This window comes from Martes martes (assembly GCF_963455335.1).
Source record: "Martes martes genome assembly, chromosome: 1".
Classification (NCBI taxonomy): domain Eukaryota; kingdom Metazoa; phylum Chordata; class Mammalia; order Carnivora; family Mustelidae; genus Martes; species Martes martes.
The window spans coordinates 90,836,244-90,856,400 of record NC_137888.1 but is presented as its reverse complement, the minus strand read 5'-3'; the positions used below and the strand labels follow the sequence as shown (position 1 = coordinate 90,856,400).

General features: G+C 38.4%; 2 protein-coding genes across 3 annotated transcripts in view; one reads left to right on the top strand and one right to left on the bottom strand.

Moving 5' to 3' along the window:
* Nucleotides 1-20,157, top strand: part of PDCD10 (programmed cell death 10) — a 106,237-nt gene that overhangs the window by 16,700 nt on the left and 69,380 nt on the right. Inside the window, exon 2 of one of the 2 annotated variants that reach the window (XM_080800803.1) lies at nucleotides 7,681-8,069. The exons of the other annotated variant lie outside the window; for it this stretch is intronic. The gene's annotated coding sequence lies outside the window, so the exon portion shown is untranslated. The remainder of the gene's footprint in view (nucleotides 1-7,680; nucleotides 8,070-20,157) is intronic. 2 annotated transcript variants of the gene reach the window in all.
* The window catches only part of SERPINI1 (serpin family I member 1), a 73,056-nt gene that overhangs the window by 26,513 nt on the left and 26,386 nt on the right, over nucleotides 1-20,157 (bottom strand). Inside the window, exon 2 of the mRNA XM_080800784.1 lies at nucleotides 863-1,129. Within this exon, the coding sequence (XP_080656910.1) occupies nucleotides 863-1,112 (250 nt within the window). The 5' untranslated portion in view covers nucleotides 1,113-1,129. The remainder of the gene's footprint in view (nucleotides 1-862; nucleotides 1,130-20,157) is intronic.

Here is a 20,157-nt window from a genome sequence, read left to right as displayed (position 1 = left end):
AGAGTTCTTAACTTTTTAATGAGTTGATTATCATGCATATTAAAAACATTAAAATAGAAATCATACATCATGTCAAAATGATTACAAAATATCTTTTGGCTAAAAACTTTCTCCAATACATAACATTTTCATAATAATAAAACATTTCAAAAAAATTCTTGGATGCTACTTTAGAAATGAAGATACAATTGGTTTTAAGCAAAAATTTCTGATATTCTTTTTTTTATTTTTTTTTATTTTTTTTATTTTTTTTTTTTTATTTCTTTATTTGACAGACATAGATCACAAGTAGGCAGAGAGGCAGGCAGAGAGAGAGAGGGGAGGAAGCAGGCTCCCTGCTGAGCAGAGAGCCCGATGCGGGGCTCGATCCCAGGACCCTGGGATCATGACCTGAGCCGAAGGCAGAGGCTTTAACCCACTGAGCCACCCAGGCGCCCCAATTTCTGATATTCTTAGAGAATCTTGTTGCTTTTCTTCATAACAGTTATCATGGTTGTAATTTTTCATTTATGTGATAATTAATTTACACATGCCTCTCCCTCTAGACTGGAAACTCAGTAAGAACCATGTTTGCTTTTATTTGTCACAGTGAGGTTTATTTAAATAATAATAATAATAATAATAATAAAATCTACAATTTCTTTAGATTAACTCAGCTAAGGGTGCAGCAAGGAATTACTACTTTTCTTGGGTTTCCTGATGGTTCTCCTAACCATACCATCTCAATGAGATCACTTTCTCACATTGTGTGAATATTGCTACCTGTGGCCAAATTGAGTAGAAAGTTAAATTGAGTAGAAAGTTAATTGAGTAGAAAGTTAAAGCCAAACCACCTTGAAAAATTAAACCTAAGCACACTCACCATTTTTCAGGCTATCATATCCCATTGAATGACGGATTTCTTTCAGGGTAGACCCTTGGGCCCCAAGTTCCATCATTCCTATAGCAAAGGTAACACTCAGTGGAGAGAAAAGAATATTTTCATCTTCTCCAGTGGCTCGAAGATGGTTATACATATTCACTGACAACTCAGCAATCGTTTCATCAGGGAAAGTGGCCCCTAAAGCCAGACTTTGTAGAATCAGCAAAGAGAAGAGTCCAAGGAAAGCCATGTTGGGAGAGCTCAAGCCTGGAAAACAATAATTTCCATATTAATTATCACTGAGAATTGAGTGAAAAGCAAAAAAAATAAAAGTAAGAATTATTTCTTGGCAAAGTTGTAAAGCAAACCAATTTTCTAAACATTTACAGTGTTAATATCTCCTAACAAAAGTCCCTTTAAAGAATATGTTGGGAGATACTATTTTTAAAAAGGCAATTAATAGTCAAATGAACAAATTACATTGCTAAGTCTGAGGATATTTCCAGGAACAGGGTTGCCCTGGTCCCCACCTTCATGGGGTTAAGAGTATGTATAGCCACATAAATAATGGATAATTAAAGACCATGTTTGCTGAGGCTATTGTATCAATTTTTCATATCTTCACCATATATATTTTGGTCATGATTTTGACACTCTTTACTCTAATTTACATCAAACTACACACGTCCAGGAGAACTATAATGGAAACCAAAAGATATTTACAGGGTTTAAGAGGAACTAGTGAAGTCAGGTATTTGAAAATGTTGGTTTACCCATTTACTGTAATTTATAAAAATTAATGCACCATGCAACTGGGTTGCCCGCTGGCAGGAAAAGATCTGACACACACCTGCCACCAGCCCCAGTGTATCAGCCCCAGCTGCAGAACCCACAGGAAGTGGTAACCCAAAGAAGCAGGTTCAGCACATTCTTGTGCGCTTTTCCCTTCCGCCGCGGCTCCCTGGGAGGCTGCCGCTCCCAGTGGCCATCTGTGGGCAGGGAGGAGCCTTCGACCATACTGACCTTTTAAACTCAGGCTGATTTACCATTTCAGCTTATACTGATGCTTCTATTTCAATGAATATCAGGCTTATCTGGTCCTTGAACCATTTTCTCTTTGGAAGAGAAAGTGTCAGTGCCCAGGTATCTCTGGCTAACATTTCTTCCTCCTGGCACACCAGTACTCCAGAAGCCCTGTCTCCCCACAAACAGCGCACACTGACCAGCACACAGCTGGGACAGAATTTCCTTCTTCCTTGTATTCTCCGTCTTTGTCACTGCAGGCCTCTAAAAGCTGACCTGCCTAGTCAAACAGTTAAGTAGTTTACTAGTTCTTGACCTTCAAGGAAAAAAAAATTATCCCCAAAACAACATGTAAAGAGATCCTGAGCAAACACATTTGGAAAGCTGTATTTCAATGAGCATGGAGGGTTCACAGTCCCCTTTCCTTACCAGAAGGAAGGCATACACATTTTACTTAAGAGCAAGGTGTTTCTGACAGGGGTTTGAGTCAGAATGTCCTCCTCACTCCTGTAGTGTTTTTAATCTCAACTTCCGGAGAACTGCCTATTAGTTTGTAAATCCTGCATGTTTTAGGGTTCAGTTTGGAGGAGCAGTTTTTTGCTGCCGTTTTTTTTTTGTGTTTTGCTTTTTTGGTCTGAGAAACTCCGAGCGCTGCTGTCACCCCTCTGCTTTCGTATTAAGGTTTAGATCCTTTTCCCTTGGTTTAGGAAGGTGAGGCTCAGCCTGTATGTAAATTATGTAAATAGGGACTCTCACAACCCCGCTGTGGGAGGGAGGATGGTTGCCTGTGGGGGATCAAGTGCATTGCTGCAGAACGGCGTCAGTGGCGCAGGCAGCACTGAGACTGAAGCACGGGGGCGCAGAACACAGCTGCCCGCCAGCCTGGGGGCTGGGGCTGTCCATGGGAGGCTACCGTGGAATCCTGCAAACCCCCCGCCCCGCCTTCTGTACTCCAGAGGACTCCAGTAAAAGGTAGAAGCAGAATAGGGCGACTTTCTCAATCTCTAGATTCAGATGGAAATTTAGCAGGTACCCTTCCAAATTGAAAGAGACCCTATGATATGCCCAGTATTTAATACTTAGGATGTAACACTGGTTACTAGAACTCAGAAATCCAAGTCCGACTCAAGGGCCCATGATCTTACTCATGATACTATACTGCTGTCTGACATACCCTACAAAGACCCAAAGCTGGGCCTCATTACTTTCGCTTAATGTTATCTAGTAGAAGACCATGAAGCTGAAGTCACTATGTGGCATGGTATCCATCCGTCATTCAGTAACGTGGCTATTTGGAAACCATTGCTTTTAACACAATTATCAAATTTAAGGTTAACAAAAAGATTGCATTCATATAAAACAAAAACGAACCTATTGCCAACCAACAAACATTCTAGAAAAACAAAGCCAAGTCTAATATATTCATCAGCATTTTTATTTACAAATGAATGTGCCATGAGATAAATAAGCTAACACATGGCATATGACCTTTGGCAAATCACAAGCCTTCTCTGTCTTAGCTTCCTCAATCATGAAACGAAGACGCCAATTTCTACTCCACACAATTATCAAAGATGTAAATGAAATAGTGTGTGTTTGAAGCACTCATTTTAAGCTACAAGTATACTAATAAAAAACATTATCATTAGAGAATATGTTTCCCAGGTTTGTATGTTTGCTAAGTTAAGGAAGAGACTCTAGAGCCAAAAATGAGTGTTTTATACTTCCTGTTGGCTCATCTAATGTAGCACTATTAAATGCCATTCATTCAGCCAAGATGGAAAGAGGTACCACGAAGATACCAAAATGTGTAAAAACGGGATCTCGTCCTCAAGAAACTCACAGCATTGCACAAGAACATGTAATCTATTATTGTGATTCTTCTCTGTGTAAGAGAAGAGGTTCTTGTAAGAATCGGGAGAAGGACAAACAGAAAATGCATGCATGTGGCTAACAGAACATTACTTTCACTGGCCAGGATATTTACTGGCCTCAGGTTAGGAACCCCCTGGTCTGTGGCCCATGGTCCAGAGGCAGAAAGAAGCCGTGTTTGGTGGACCTGCAGCTCTGCGGTGTTTCCTTATAGGGGGAAGGAGATGTCAAAACCACTAGTGTATCTTCAGGCTTCTGGCAGACTCCTGGAAAGAACACCCGTAGGTCTGTGAGAGAGGGTCCTTCCCAGGGCAGCAAGCAGCAGGCTACAATTTACATGCTCTGCTAGGAAATTAGAAGCAGTATGGCTCTGAATAGTGGGAGCGAGTTATATCAGGAAACTCTTTAGTCAAGATTTAAAGAACTCTGTTCTGGAAACACACATTTTATCTATAGTTAAGTGATCTCTCCTTCTCTTAAAGGCAAAATTTCCAGTGTGACAGGAAAAGAGGGGGGAAAAAAAAAAAAGGCTTCTGCCAGGCTGGCCCAGCCTTTTTTATCTTATTTACCCCACCCCTAACAACGCCCCCCCCACCCCCACCCCAGGCCCCTTCACCTCCCCTGCTTCTGACTACTCCTTCTGAGGATTTTTTTCCTGGGGAGAAGGGAAGCTTCCCTTCTGCCTTCTAAGCGGGGGAGTGTTCTCCAGGGATCTCTTCCTGCCCTCTTCTCTTCTGTGTAATGTTCTTCTTGGGACTGCTGGTGAACTGCTCTCAAAACAAAGATACCTCAACTATTATCCCCATTCATAGTATTCCCTAGCAAGTCAAATTCTAGCTCTGGATTTCTTTTTGTCTTCATTCCTGATGTGCATTGCAAATTGTTTTGGGATCATCTTAGTCTTTGACTCTGGTCCGCATTTCCAATTCAAGATCACTCAAACTGGACTCCTTGTCTTATCAATCAGGCCCAATCTCTTTTTTCCCCCCTTTTTCCCTTTCTTTCTTAAAACATCAAAGTCTTTGACTCCTCTCCATCTCCCTTTCCCTTATGCTCAATGAGCTATCAACACTTACTCCCTAGAGTGTTCTGGGCATTTCTGCCATCCATTTTCCGATGACCATTCCGACAGCCATAGTGGCAGTTGTTCCTCTCAAGGACCCCATCAGTGGCATTCTCTGAAGCCCAGGTTACTGCCCTCTTCAATCCAACGGATGTATAGCCTCCAGATGAATTGTTTTGATGTACTATTAGGAATAGGTATTCCTATATTTATAAAACCTCACAATCTTCCTCATGCCTACAGAGTAAAGACCCAAATCTTTAGTCTCACTTTACTGTGATCCAACATGTTTCTACCCACTACTCCGCTTCAGGGATCCTGCAATTCAAGCCAGACTCCTTTTTGCAATACATATCCCAGAATTTCTGTCTCCTGTTGCTGGCTTGTCATTCTCTTTCTGGAACTACTTCAACCTGGTTCCATATGTTCAAATCCTAACCACTCCACAAGGTTCTGCTCCACTTCCATTTCCTTCATGAATACCCTCCTGGTTTTTCAGTTACAACAGCAATTTCCCCCTCCTCTGAAACTGCGGCACATTTTATCTCTACTTCTCCAACAGCACATACCACGGCTTCCTCCTATTACAGATAATTCTGTGCACGAGTCAGCTCGTTTCCTCGGCTTTTTGAAGACACAGAAGTGCATTCCTCTTCGTCTACTTTAAAATAATCAGCATAAGCACTTAATGCATTGCATATCGTAGGAACCAAATATTTGTTGAATACATACAGCTCGAGATGGAAAGGCTCACAAATGCTGCATTAGAAGGCATAGCAAGAGAAGCTGCTGCTCCTCAATTCTCGAAGCTAATTTAATCTTAGCCCACAGGTAGTGGCTCATTTCCATTTTTTATTCCCTCTGATAAAGTGCTTCCTTATTGAGTCTGAGACCATCTTTCCCATGTGACAAAGTGGCACTGTCACCAATGCTGGCATCATGCAGCAGCTGGACACGGGATGCATTAAAAAACAAGGGCACCACCTTGAAAAATCACACAAGGTGCTACCCCAATGTTTCTGTATTAACATTACTCTACAAAATGCCAGGGCCCCACCGTTAATCATAATAATCAACACATTCTAGAATGAATTACTCTCACATGGAGCATGACTTTGTAAATGCATTATTTTCAAGCTACAGAATACGATGCCTTTACATAAACACCAGGGGCCACCATACCAGAATGGTGGGAGATTGTGCTCTTGTGCTAGAAAAGGCAGAGCTACAAACAAATTGCCATTAACTCTTGCATATCTCCTTTAGGTTGCCCATGGTAGGATAGGTCATGGGCATGCGTATGTGTGTATCCTGCTTTGGCAAATACTACATTCAAAGAGGTCAGCAAATTAAATCTTTTAATTGAGGTGTGAATGATCACAGAGTGGAAAGCTAGCACAGTAAGAAAGACATTAGGGGCGCCTGGCTGGCTCAGTCAGTTAAGTGTCTATCTTTGGCTCGGGTCATGATCCTGAGGTCCTGGGTCGAGCTGCACTTTGGGCTCCCTGCTCGGCGGGGAGCCTGCTTCTCCCTCTGCCTCTGTCTGCTGCTCCCCCTCTTCCTCCGCTTGTGCTCTCTTCCTCTCTGTCAATTAAGTAAATAAAATCTTTAAAAAAAAAAAAAGAAAGACTTTAAAAAAGACTTTCTTCGTAGTTAATCCTATTTATAGAAAGATTGGTATTCATAAATGCAACTTGTTGCTTTTTTTGGATAACCCAATTGTTTGAAATGTAAAAAAAAAAAAAATGGTTTCATAATTGTGAACGAAATAAAAAAGAAAGTATTCTTTAGAAGGTGAAAAAAAAAATGTTGAGGAAGATCCTTTCCCCAACAACAACAACAAAAAAAACCCTGAGCCATACAGAATAACTAAAGAAAAAAAATGCCTAAAGCAAAGAACACTATCTTGAAGCACTCTGGCGTATTAATTCTCAGATTTTTGCATGTAGTTATTTTTTTAATTGAGGGGACCAATATAAGGTTGCTAAGTTTTTATTTTATTAAGTAAATACATTGGGATGGGGGCAAAACAGTTTAACGAAAATAATGTCTTTTACAATCACATAATTGAATGAACATTTCATCATGAAAAGAAGACAGTTCTTCAAAGTGGATATGTTTGAATTCATGGTTTCACTACTTTTTCTTTCTTCTTTCTCCTGCCCCCCATAGGTTGGCACTGAGTGGCTGGAAACCACTGCTCTAAGTTTGGTTAATACTAGTTCACTTGGTGAAATTTGGAATAGGTTGGTCTCCAGATGTTTATTCTCTGATTTACTAAGAGAAATGACTGACCTAAATCAGTAGCAGTGAAGCTGGAAAACTTGTCAAAGAATTTATCACACACAAAAAAGGAGTCATGACCAGGACACCTGGATGGCTTAGGTGGTTAAATGTCTGCTTTCAGCTCAGGTCATGATCCCAACGTCCTGGGATTGAGCCCCACACTAGGCTTTTTGCTCAGCACGGAGTCCGATTTGGGGCCTGCCTCTGCCCCTCCTCCTACTCGTGCTCTCTCACTCTCTCAAATAAATAAATAAAATTTATACATACATACATATATATATATATATATATATATATATATATATATGTATATGAGGAGTCATGACCTTGTGAAACAATCTGTATTTTAGCAACATGTAATTTACCAAATTTCGTCAACCGCAACATATGAAATGCACCTCTCCATTCCCAATTTTAACTCTCTAGAAATCAGAATAAATTTCATGATCAATGTCCAAAGAAACCAGTCGATCCTCAGAGATGTAAGCTGCGCCACTGTGATCATTTCCTGTGGAAGCATCATAGCCTGGAAGAGAGTAAACTTTTGGCTATTTGTTTATCTTTGTTTCCCCAGTCGCCTTATTTTCATTGGTGCTGCCTCACACAGTCAAATTTTTGCTCAAACTTGGACCCAGAATTGTCCTCAGTAGCACTGTATTGTATGTCAGCACTGAAAGGAAAAAGGGCGACGGAGCCAGCGAACAGAGGGGAGGATGTAAGTTGACTGTAAGTGATGCAAATATTTGTCACTCGAGAAATGAACCGACCGATTCTCTTGTAACACGACAACCGAGTATTTTACAAAGGATCCACGAATAAAATGAATTTGTGCAAGGAGATGTATCTCTTGTCCTTGGGATATATACAAAAGAACCGTCTGTTGGATGCCAAGCAGCACAATGAGAGGCAGAAGAATTTGCCAGTCTCTCAATATAAATCCCAGTGCTTTCAAAGCCAGGAAAGGTGAGTGATCCACGCATGCTTTGTGAAGGACTTTTACTCAGGAGTTAGGTTGCCGACAACTTCCTGATAACTTTGAAATTAGCTGTGTGAAGGTGTGGAGGGGTGTGGAGGTGGAGTAGTCAAATAATCAAATGGAAATGGAGAGAATACACCAGTGGTCTTTGAAATGCCTTAAGATTATATTTTCAATCACAAAGGTGCTAAAAGTTTTTATCAAAAAATGCATTATGAAAAGTAACATGTCATGTGCCTGATAAACAATGGCCAGAAGTGATTCAGAAGGATGAAAAGAAGGCTCCGACTTAAAATCTTACTTATTAAGGGCATAATATGCTAGCATATAAATAAAGACACATTGTGCTGTATTTTAAAAAGAACTATACATTTTTCTTCTTAAAATGTCCTTTTTCCCTAAAAAGAAGATGCTACTTAAATTGAGATGTATTTTAAAACCAAGGGGCCAGAACTGAGGAGATAAAGCGCAGGAGGGTTAATTCTGTAATCACAACATCTATGAAATTAGGATTCTTCCGTTTTCTCTTTCTTTTGCTTCTCCCCCCAGCTATCTAGACCACTGTGATTTTTTCTATACTCTCTTACATTTTGCAAAAAACCCCGCATCTTTATGTTCTTTTTCCTGTTCTATTGAATTAAGCAAAAAGGAAAGGTTATGGGTATCTCTTAAATAAGGAGTAAATGGGGGCACCTGGGTGGCTCAGTTGGTTGGGCGACTGCCTTCGGCTCAGGTCATGATCCCGGGATTTTGGAATCGAGTCCCGCATCAGGCTCCCAGCTCCACGGGGAGTCTGCTTCTCCCTCTGACCTTCCCCCTTCTCATGCTCTCTCTCACTGTCCCTCTCTCAAATAAATAAATAAAAATCTTTAAAAAAAATAATAAGGAGTAAATGGCCAGGTACAGTAAAAGGACAGAACTATGGAGACAGTAAGCTACAGGTATGTAATTTACCAGAAAAAATTATAAAAGACTTGAAAATGGACCAAGATGATTACTGGATGTCTTCAATGAAAACCTATGAATTACCTAGAACATAGCCTTCCAGGGTATCTGACTATGAGTTTTGGGCCCTTTGTCGTCTTTGAACAACTTCACAGTTCTCTAAGTTAAAGATAATTGATAGTGATGCAAATGATTCTTGTCTACAAAAATGTGCAGTGTACATGTATGATTGAATACAATTGATTATTGCCCTGTGGATATTGACCAGTTCTGCATCTAGTAAGCAGATGTGTTTTAGTATTCCTCATGAGTTTACATATTCATCTGCTTTTTGGATTCTTTAATGAATTAGTTGTAACAGCCTACTGATCTCTCATTAGTTAATGAACTAAATAAAATCTTTGATATCTGTTAATTTTATATTTGTTTGAGAGTCAAGATTATACCTTTTAGAAATAATTATCCTTTAACTAGTTTTAAAATTCCTTACAGTTAGAAATTTTTCTTTTAAACAAATGGTTATTTTCATGGGATAATCTGGTAATCAGAGTAGGAAGGAACTAGAATATTAGTCTTTTCTTAATCACTGAATATTCCTTAATTGTTGGTTGAATTAGTACTGTATCACTGGTACTCCAAAATGATTTAGTAGACCTCTGTGGCTTTGAACTACTGATCACATAGCAGCAAGCACCGAGCTGGCAGTGCTCCAGGTCTAAAATTCTTGGGTGTTTTGCATGCATCCTGCATCCAAGAGGAAGATTAGGCCTGGAATAGTCTATGGTGGTCTGCTCATTTAGGGACTAACCAGTCCTGGAAATGTTGAGAAACAACCAAGGGAAGATGTGCTAAAACTCCCCAGAATTTTTAAAACGTTTTGGTAAATATAAATATATTAAGTCTGAATTCCTTAGCAATAAGAGGGGGGCTAATTGGAATGAAGATGGGCATGACTCACAAGAGTTCCTTTCCTTGCTGATACCCAAGCCTTACAAGGAGCTTTGGAGATTTTTGGTGCCAAACATCTTCCAACTAGGAGGAGATAAGGGTTATAAACTTTTGAGAACATTTCACAACAAAGATAACCTCTTGGGAAATTGTTTGACCTAATGAATAGATGATGAATAAGTAAGTCTCTAGTCAAACATTTTCCCATGTTAGGCCATAACAAATTTCTAAAATCAAAAACCAAAATACTCAATTATTTTGTGGCCTTCAAAAAAAGTTAGAAAAATGCAGTCCAGTAGAACTCTCTGCAATGACATAAACATTGCACATGTGTACTCGTCCAATAAGGTAGCCATTTGTCACTTGTGGCTACTGGGTATTTGTAGTGTGGCCAATACAACTGAGAAACAAGTATTTTAATTTTATTGAATTTTAATTAATTTCAATAGCCATTTATGGCTCATGGTTACCATATTTGACAATGGAGCACTAGAAGTAGGCCAAATAGATCCATTCTTCATAACATTGGTTCTTATTTAAAACAAAAACAGGAAAGTTAGTAGCATGAACTCCATAAAACATGTCTCCTTACGCAAGTTGTTTTATTTGTAAACACACTCTTTTTCTTCAAGAGATCTCAATTGATAAAGAGGCTCCATTTGGAATTCCAAAGGCTTTTGATTAAAGCAGGTGACTACAGGGAAAATAAAGGCAACACCAACAAGCATCAGTAAGCTGGCAGATCCCAGCCCTGCTGGAAATGTGACTTGGGCTTTCCAAAAAGTGGTAATAAATAATTCTGTTTGGCACAAGCAGGGAGACTTTGTCCTTGCCAATGAATGACTTCCTTTGCAATACTGTCAGGAGAGCTAAACAAGGGACACACAAGCCCTGAGGCAAGATTCAGAGAGTAGTTTCAGAGAGACGGGTTAAAAAGTCATCATCAATCAAGGTCATGTGTGGCTCAAGGCCATTTCGGAACTAAGCCAGGCATTAATGGTCTTAGCTTACCCATTAATGCTTTAAGAAATCCCTGCTGATTGCTCTTACCCAGCCTATGGGCTTAGCTGTTTAAAAGACTGCAGAATGTTTCTGCTGGAAACACCTTGACCAGACCCTCATTTTATAGGTGAGGAAACAGAGTCATCTGTACCGAGCAATTTCTTGTACACCAAGGATGCTTAATGAGCTACTATAGATGCTTAAAAATATATAAATTTTAAAAGTGAATGCAATACCTAGAATTTAATTTACTCACTCATTCATGCATTCAATCATTCATTCATTCAGTAACTACTTATTCTTGACAACTACATACCAGGTCCTGTACTAGGTGCTAGGGATACAGAAGATAACAGGGTGAGGCAAGAGACATGCTTTTGTGATATTTTCCTTCATGTATGAGATATACAGTCTTTACAGAGACTTCCAGCTTTTTATTCAGAACTTTAACAATATTGGAATTTCTAATTTCTCAATATTAAAATATTGCTTGTGTAATAAAGCTTTCAAAAGCTGGCTATGTCCCTGAAAATTTGAAAATACTCAGATATAAGGTTGCTTCTCAATTACTTTGTCCATGGAGGGAGTATTAGCCTAAATAACCCTCCAATCATTCGCTAATCCTTGAATATATACTGAAGGGCTGGGAAAGGGGGTAAAATAGCCAGAGAAATTATTTAAAGAAAAAAATTCTCACAGAAAGACTTTCTGAGCATTCAAAGCCAGTTTTAACCTATCTTGATAATGCAGAGTCAGAACTGTAAGTACAGTATTATGTGATGATACCCTAACAGAGGACAGTAGTAGATAGGGCTGTTGGCCATACACATGAAATAGCCCAGATACAAGGCATTTATATTTATATTAAATTATATTAAATATAATTTCTTATATAAATATATTTATTATATAATATATATTATATATATTTATTATATAAATATATATTAAATTATATTTGGTTATATTTATAGTGTTTCTGTCTTGTTTGAATTCTCCGTCTCTTGCTACTATTTTACTGTCTTAGCTTTAAGAGCCTTTGCAGCTCTTGTTATTTTTCTCTTTTAGCTTTAACCTCTTTATTTTATAAGATTATGTGTGAGGGTTTGAGGACATCCCTAAACTCTCCAGAGGTGAAATGCTTAGTTTCACTTTGCCTCGGTGTCTGTTGAGACCACACAAAGCTATTTTCATATCTTGGCTAATAACGATAATATTCCCAAGACCCAAGGGCTCTTTTAGTAAAATGGTGTAAGCTCATTTTCTTTTTTCTTTTTTCCTTCCTTCCTTCCTTCCTTTCTTCCTCCCTTCCTTCCTTTCTTTCTAGATTTTGTTTATTTGAGAGAAAGAGAGAGAGAGTGTGGGAGAGCATGAGCCAGGTGAGGGGCAGAGGCGGAAGCAGACTCCCCCGAGCCCAGAATGGAGCTGTATCCCAGGACCTGGAGATCATGATCTGAGCCAAAAGCAGTTGCTTAACTGGCTGAGCCACCCTGGTGCCTCTACACTCATAGGTTTCTGACACCAAGATGATTATAGAAGGATATTAACATTAGGCTGAATTTTGTGAAATTGCTGTTTTTATAAGCCAAAGTGGTCAAATATTGGCATGTTCATATGCTTCAACCTACTATTTAGTGAGAATTTACTGTGTGTCAGACTAAAGATTAGAAATTTTGTATGCTGTTTTGCTACATTTTATTTCATACAGAAATTTCGGTGTTTTGAAAAGTCATCATATCTCACATTTTTAAGATACATACTAGTTTAGAAATCTGGAAAAAATTTATTATGATTTTCTTTTAGAATTCTTTTCACTTTGTGCTAGAAATGCTAGAAACGGACAGAAAGAACTCTCTGACACAAAACACCAACCTAAATTAGGTGGCTCTTTCTTTAAAAGAAAAAAAAAATACTTGTGGCTTACTTACTGTACCCTGGGGAAATTAAGTTACCTACATTATTTACTAGACAGTCTTTTGCAGGACTACTATGGGGAAAATGAAAGTGAGAAAGAATGTGTCAAAAAATAATTTTATTGCTTTGTTTTTTAATACTCCTATAAATGAAAATATAAAATCATCTTGTTACTGACTAATGTTATATTAATGTTACCTGAAAACATCCACCTGTTAACTCTATTTATAAACCTGCCACACACATTGTAATAGGGGGATTTCTAAAAAAAAGTTTGGTTTCCTCTTCCTGTTCATCACTGTCAAATGTCTGAAAAGGCAACTTGTAATTTTTATTGCAGAGTGTGGGCAAACAAGTAAAACATTAAGAAGATATAAAAAAGTCTCCATGAAAGTGTTCTGGTTACACTTCCCTGTAATTTTCAGAACCACATTCACAATACAGTAACAGCTTTAGGAAGTGTGTAGAAAGATGAATTAAGGAAATAAGCCAATGTTAATGTCAGATAGGAAAAAAGAGAGAGAGAGAGAAGAAAAAGAAATTTGAGGAGATAGTGTACCTCTCCACAAAGCAGTTTCAAGCAATCTAACTAGTAATCAACCCCTCTCATTTTCAGAGACCTGGAGAGACATGGATGTAATTATTTTCTTCTGAATCTCTTCTAAGTTTAGTCATCCTTACTGACAGGAAACTGTCCCTTATCAAGCTTCGTACACAGCCAACTCAAGGCTTTTCCTATGGTTGGGCGGGTACAACGGGAGGGATAGTTTATGGATCTTACGCTGAGCACCAGTGCTCACTACCCTGGCACCTCGCGAGGATGTGTCACTCTCCTTAGTTAACCACTGGAAGATGGCGGGGGCGTCATGGTGAAATGAAGGCGAGGATGTCGGCTTTTCACTTTGTTCACTTGGGGGCCGCTTCTTACATGTCTTAAGGATTATTGAAATTTAAAGCTAGGTGTGTCAGAGAAATTTCAGAGAATATTTTTAGGACTCCATGATAATGTGTCAGGGTCTTTTTTGCAAACGACTTGTCCATAAGTAAGTTAGAATAAAATGAATTCGTTCTCTCAAGCTGACTTTTAAAAAAATACATACAGATAATTGGCCCTGCAGAGAATGACTGAAGGGTGGGGTATGAGCTTCGTAGATTTTACAATGTGGGTTTTACAGTGAAACACATCTATAGATAAATCTTTTAAATACACAGTTACAGTCCCAATAAGAAAAACGAGAGTCAAAGCTCAACCTCAGTTAAGCTCAAGAGAGGCTACTCAACCAGGACGGGATATGCTGTCATATTTTCTCATTTCAAGTACTGCCTGAGAATCTACAAGTGAGAGTCTAGGAGCTTGAAGACTAGGGAATTGTTAATAAAATTCAGGAACATGCTAGGAATATCTAAGTTTTAAAATGAGAAGAGAAATTCTTCCTATAAAATAGATCCTCTTACCTCAGTTTTCTCCCCAGAGACCAATTCAGGGACTTCTAGAGGTAAAATCATATAATGGACTAGCCATCTATACATAATTACTAGTCATCTATACATACTTGTACAAAATTATTGCTAATCCTCATAACAAAGTAACTTGGAAGGTAACCTCATTTTGAAGATTAAGAAACTGAAACATGGTCAGTTTAAGATATTTTACCAGGTTCACATGGCTTACTAAGGCATGAAATGGGGATCTGCTCTTCTATTTGAAGGCTTCAAATCCCATTCTACCTTTTTAAAAATATTTTATTTATTTATTGGAGAGGAGAGAGAGCAGGGGAGGGGCAGAGGGTGAGGGAGAAGGACAAGCAGTTTCTGTGCTGAGCTAGAGCCCGATGTGGGGCTCAGTCTTGGGATCCTGAGATCATGACCTGACCCAAAATCAAGAGTTGACTGCTTACACAACTGAGCCACCCATCCCCATCCCAGTCCAACGTATTTTTACTGTGCATTGCTGTGCCAGTTGGATGGGATTTAGAGGTCACTCGGTCCACTTCTCTAGTTGAATGCAGGAATTCCCTCCGCAAGACTGACTCTGCTTAAATTCCTTGTGTGTGCGTCAGCTTTGTGTTTCTGTGTGTATGTGTATGTGAGATATCTTAGTGTTTGATTGGCTTCCATGATGGTAAGGTAGCTCATAATGTTTAGATGAAATCTCACTCCCTTTAACATATTGACCCTATGTTTGCCAAATAATGCTACAACTGGCTTTAGGTATAAAATATATTAATTAGGATATTAATCTGCTATATAGTATATTATATTCCTTCAGCTTTTTTAATTAAAAAAAGCTAAATTGGTAAAACATTCATAGGCAACAAAATTCAAAAGATATCAAAAGGCTTATAGTGAAGACCCACTATCTCCTATCCCCTAGTCAGCCAGTATCTCTTGGTGGAAACAACAAATGTTATCATCCAGAGAAATCTTATGTACAGACAGTATATATATTTTCCCCTTTTCCTCCTTACAGAAGTATTAACATAATAAACTTCCTTTACATGGTGGTTGGCAACCTCACTTTTTCATTTAGCAACATATCTTGAAAACTATTTGCTGTCATACATGAAGAGTATCCTCATTTTATTTACTTATATTTTTAGCAGCTTCACAGCATTTTACTGTATGGCTATGCTATAATTTACTCAATTAGTCCCCTACCAATGGGAATTTAGATTACTACAATCTTTTGCTATTACAAATAATGAGGTATTGACTAATTTCAGAAATATATCATTTCACAGGTGTGCAATTATCTCTTCAGGCTAAGTTCCTTGAAGTTAAATTGCTAGGTCAAAAGGCACAAGTACTTGTAATTTTGATCAATATTGCCTAACTGCCCTCCATCCAAGTTTTATGATTAAAAACCCAGGAATATCCTTAGAAAGACCTATACAAAAGAAAAATTGAAATACTGCCAGGAAATAGAAAAAAAGACTAGAATGTTTCATCTTCTATGTAACACTCTTCCTAAAATAAGGACAGATGAACATGTTAAACACCACCACTGGGGTACAGTCAGCAAGATCCAGGCCATGGGAAACTCCACAGTACAACCGATTCAGTTTCAACAAATAAAATACAGGAGTAAAGGGCAGGGAGAGCTGGGGAGGCAAGAAGCCAGTGGTTTCAAAGAGACATATCAATAGATTGCAATGCCTGGCCTTCATTTGGATGCTGGTTGAAATAAACTAACTTTAAAAATCATATATTGTATTATAAGACAATGGGGGAAATGACTAGGATAAATGGAAATGGACACCTTATTCTTAGGAATATTCAAGATCATAAAGATATTATTACTCTATATATTTAGTGCAATTCCAATAAAAATAGCAACCTTTAAAAATTAGACAAGCCATTCTAAAGTTCACATAGAAAAAATTACGGAAGAATAACAAAAAAAATTTCTGGGAAAAAAATAACAGTGATAAGATACTAAAATACATTTAAAAACTATAATATTAGAAGGGGTGTTGAGAAATATAATTTAGTATATGATAAAAGTTGGCATGTCCAATCAGTGGAATAAGAGATCATTCAGTAAGTACTAACTGGTGTTAGAAGAACAAACTATATGTTAAAAAATAAAGATAAGTACTTTGCACTTTAAATCAAAATAAATACTAGATGTGACAAACTTTAAAAATGAAAATTGAAGCTTTGAAATTCCAAAGAGAAATCCTGGTAACTTATAAATACATTCATATATAAGTATACACAAATACACATATATTTTCCATACATAAAACATGTAAATATACACATGTGTATATATGTTACATCTGTGTATATTATATGTATATATATGTGTATATGTACTATTTTAAAGAAGTGTTATATACACACAATGTTTTATTAGAAAAGGCCAAAGTGTGGCAAAGACTGGGAGCCATTAAAGAAAAGAGTAATATGACTATAGGCAAAAATAAAAAGTCTTTACGGCAAAACCACATGAGTGAAGTCAAAGGCAAGTAGCAAAGTAAAAAATATTAAATTACAGATAAAGTGAAATTTTCCTACTTTACATAAGACCTCTATAAACCAAAAAAACCAACAAAGGTTCTATAGAAAATTGGTCAAAGGACATGAATAGATCTTTCACCTAAAAGATCTTTAAAATGCTCTTAAACACAGAAAAATATGGTCAAACTTTTTGATTATATTTAAATGTAAAACTACGCTGAGGTACCATGCATTACATATCGGATTGATAAAAGTAATATTAAGGCCTTAACCCTAAAAATTTAAGAATGACCCTAAGGTCATCTGACTCGTAGAAAAAAAATGGTTGGGGCAAAAAAGCAGTAACCTCCCAGAAATTCTAGAATACTCCAGTAATCTGTAGGATTGGTGTTACGGTTCTGTCTCACACAAAGTTCACAACATCAGATGATCTCTCTAATCCAGAATGCAATGGAAAAAGTAGGACAAACAAAATCTTTAAGTTTTTAAAAATAGTCAAAAATAAAAATCCATAAAAATACACATTTTATATTGAAGCTTGTATACTTGACTCAGCAGGGCATTCCTTGATCCCTACTCCAGAATGCTTACTTTTATTCTAAATACAATCCTAACAGAAATGTTTGTTTTGATTTGGTTCCCCATCATTAGCAATTAAAAGGAAAAAAATAGAGTAAAAGAGTGCTTGAAACAGGCATACAGGGGCGCAGGGGCGCCTGGGTGGCTCAGTGGGTTAAGCCTCTGCCTTTGGCTCAGGTCATGATCTCAGGGTCCTGGGATCGAATCCCGCATCGGGCTCTCTGCTTGGCAGGGAGCCTGCTTCCTCCCCTCTCTCTCTGCCTGCCTCTCTGCCTACTTGTGATCTCTCTCTGTCAAATAAATAAATAAAAATCTTAAAAAAAAAAAAAGAAAAAAGAAACAGGCATACACTCTTTAGGAAGAAGCCACAGAAGATGTTGTTCTACAGTCAATGAAAGCCTATGCAGATCTGATAAAGAGTTAAAGCCTAGCACGATTTACTCTAGGCACATTTCCTGTGAGAATCATGGCATTGCTGCAGCACTCAGTGTAAGATATTCATGAGGATGCCCTTCAGCCATCTCAAAAATAATTCTTTCTCTGTTCAGTATATCCCTCCATAGGGGATGTCTGATGTATGTCTGATAAACTACCATAAGCCATCAGAAACAAAATATTGGGATATTTACCAAGATACATTTCATTTGTCTGGAAAACTCAATTGCACAGAAAAACAAATTTCTCCTGAGACAGAACTAACCATGATATGACTGTAGTTTAAAAGACAAATAATAAATTGTCATTGGTGTGCTTTTGGTTTTCAACCCACAGGTCAGATTTTCCAGTCTTCAATAATTCTGAATTGAATAAAACCTAACTTACCTTGTGATTACTCACCAAGGAATAGTTCTGTGGGTTTATGACCTTATCACAGAACACGTCATATTTCAAAATTACTTGCCTTAACGTAATTATGTTAATGAAATGAAATTACGCTCATATTTGAATCTGCATGGTTTAGTAACGGCAGCAGTCAGCATCATCTTTTGATGGCTCGTTGCAATGTCTGTGGCAGGGAGGCTCTCTCTTCAATTTTCTTGTGGGGTTATGCTTCTCTTTGATGTTCCTCACTTTTTAGCAATGAACATGGACAGCATTTTAACACTCCTCAGGTATTTTTTTGCAACAAATACTCTACTAGGCAACAAAAGGTGTCCTCAGAGGGGCCAGTTACTTTAAGACTGAGATAGTGTGTGTGTGTAGCCTCTAAGGATCATTAATATCATTAATGCGAGGCAAAAGTCCCAGACTAAATGGGTTCTGGGGAAGCATAATTTATTCAGAATGACATGACTCTAAAATGTTTTTATAACCTAGTATTAAAAAGGGAGCTAATAAAACTATTTCTCTAAATCAGCACTTTCCAGTGTGTGGTTGGGGGACTTCCCCATCGGAATTTCCCGGGAGAGGAGGAAAAGCCCAGGCCAGGGGGCTGTATCACCAACCTCTTGAATCAGAAATTCTAGCGCCAGTATTTTCAAGAGGTATTTCAGGGGACTGTTTGACGTACTTAAGTATGAAAATCAAGTTGTTAAGATACCAACGAGGATACGCCTGTCAGTGGAACTGAGGTGAAAAGGGGCGGAGGTGAGAGGAACCGAGGAGGAGGAAATAGTGGAGTGCTGATGACAACGAGGTACTTCACAAATTCCTTCACTCACTCCTTTACAAGGTGATGGGCTGCTATGTTCATGTCTGTTTCTAAGATGATGGTTGACTATCCTGAATATCGTCCTCCTCTCCAGACAGCAAGCTCCATGAGGGTGAAATCACATCTGTCTCCCCGGGGACTATCCCCGCCTAGTGCATTGCTTGGTCTGTCTGCCCTCAATATCTGCTAAATGGATGATTTAGGTATAGTATCTCCACACACAGAGGAGCAAACTGAGACTTGGAGAAGGTAGGTAGCCTAAGACCATCCTGTTTGCAGTGAGTAGAAACTCAGGGTTACTCTCAAAGCCCAGGCGGCTTTCCCTCAACAGTCCCGCCTTGTGGGTCATTGGATTGTTTGTAAAGGAGACCTATATCAACGTAGCCTTTTGACACTCAAATCCTCAAAAATCCCTGTAATGGAGTTTATTTAGAAAATATAATAAGTTATATAGTATTTTAGAATGTGATAAATATCCTGGCATGGGGGGTGGGGACAACTCAGCACAAGGAAATGAGAGAGTGAGAGGCTGACAAGGCATATTGCAGTTTTATTTTCTTTTTTTATTAGTTTCAGAGGTAGAATTTAGTGATTCATCAGTTGCATATAATACCCAGTGCTCATTACATTTAATGCCCATCACCGAATTATCCCTTCCCCCAGCCCATCTCCACTCCTGCAACCCTCAGTTTGTTTCCTAGAGTTCAACATTTTTTATAGTTTGTCTCCTTATTTTCATCTTATATTATTTTGTAGTTTTAAATAAAAAATATGAGGAAAGCTTCACTGATTAGCTGATTTCTGGACAAAGCCTCCAAGGAAGCCCCTTCAAGCCCTTGATAACTAGAGCCAGAGGCCGGGGATTAGCAAGAGCACATGCCTGAGGAAGGAGTGTGTCTGTTTGGTCCCAAGATTAGCAAGAAACCAACTCAGGCGGAATGGAGAGGGTGAGGAGGAGAGCGGGTAGCTACGGAGGAATGAGAAGAGAGGGTCTAGGAACTGAGCAAAGATAGCCCCTCTGAAAAACAGAGAAATCTAGCAGTAGCTGGATGGAGCAGACACCCTGCTTGTTT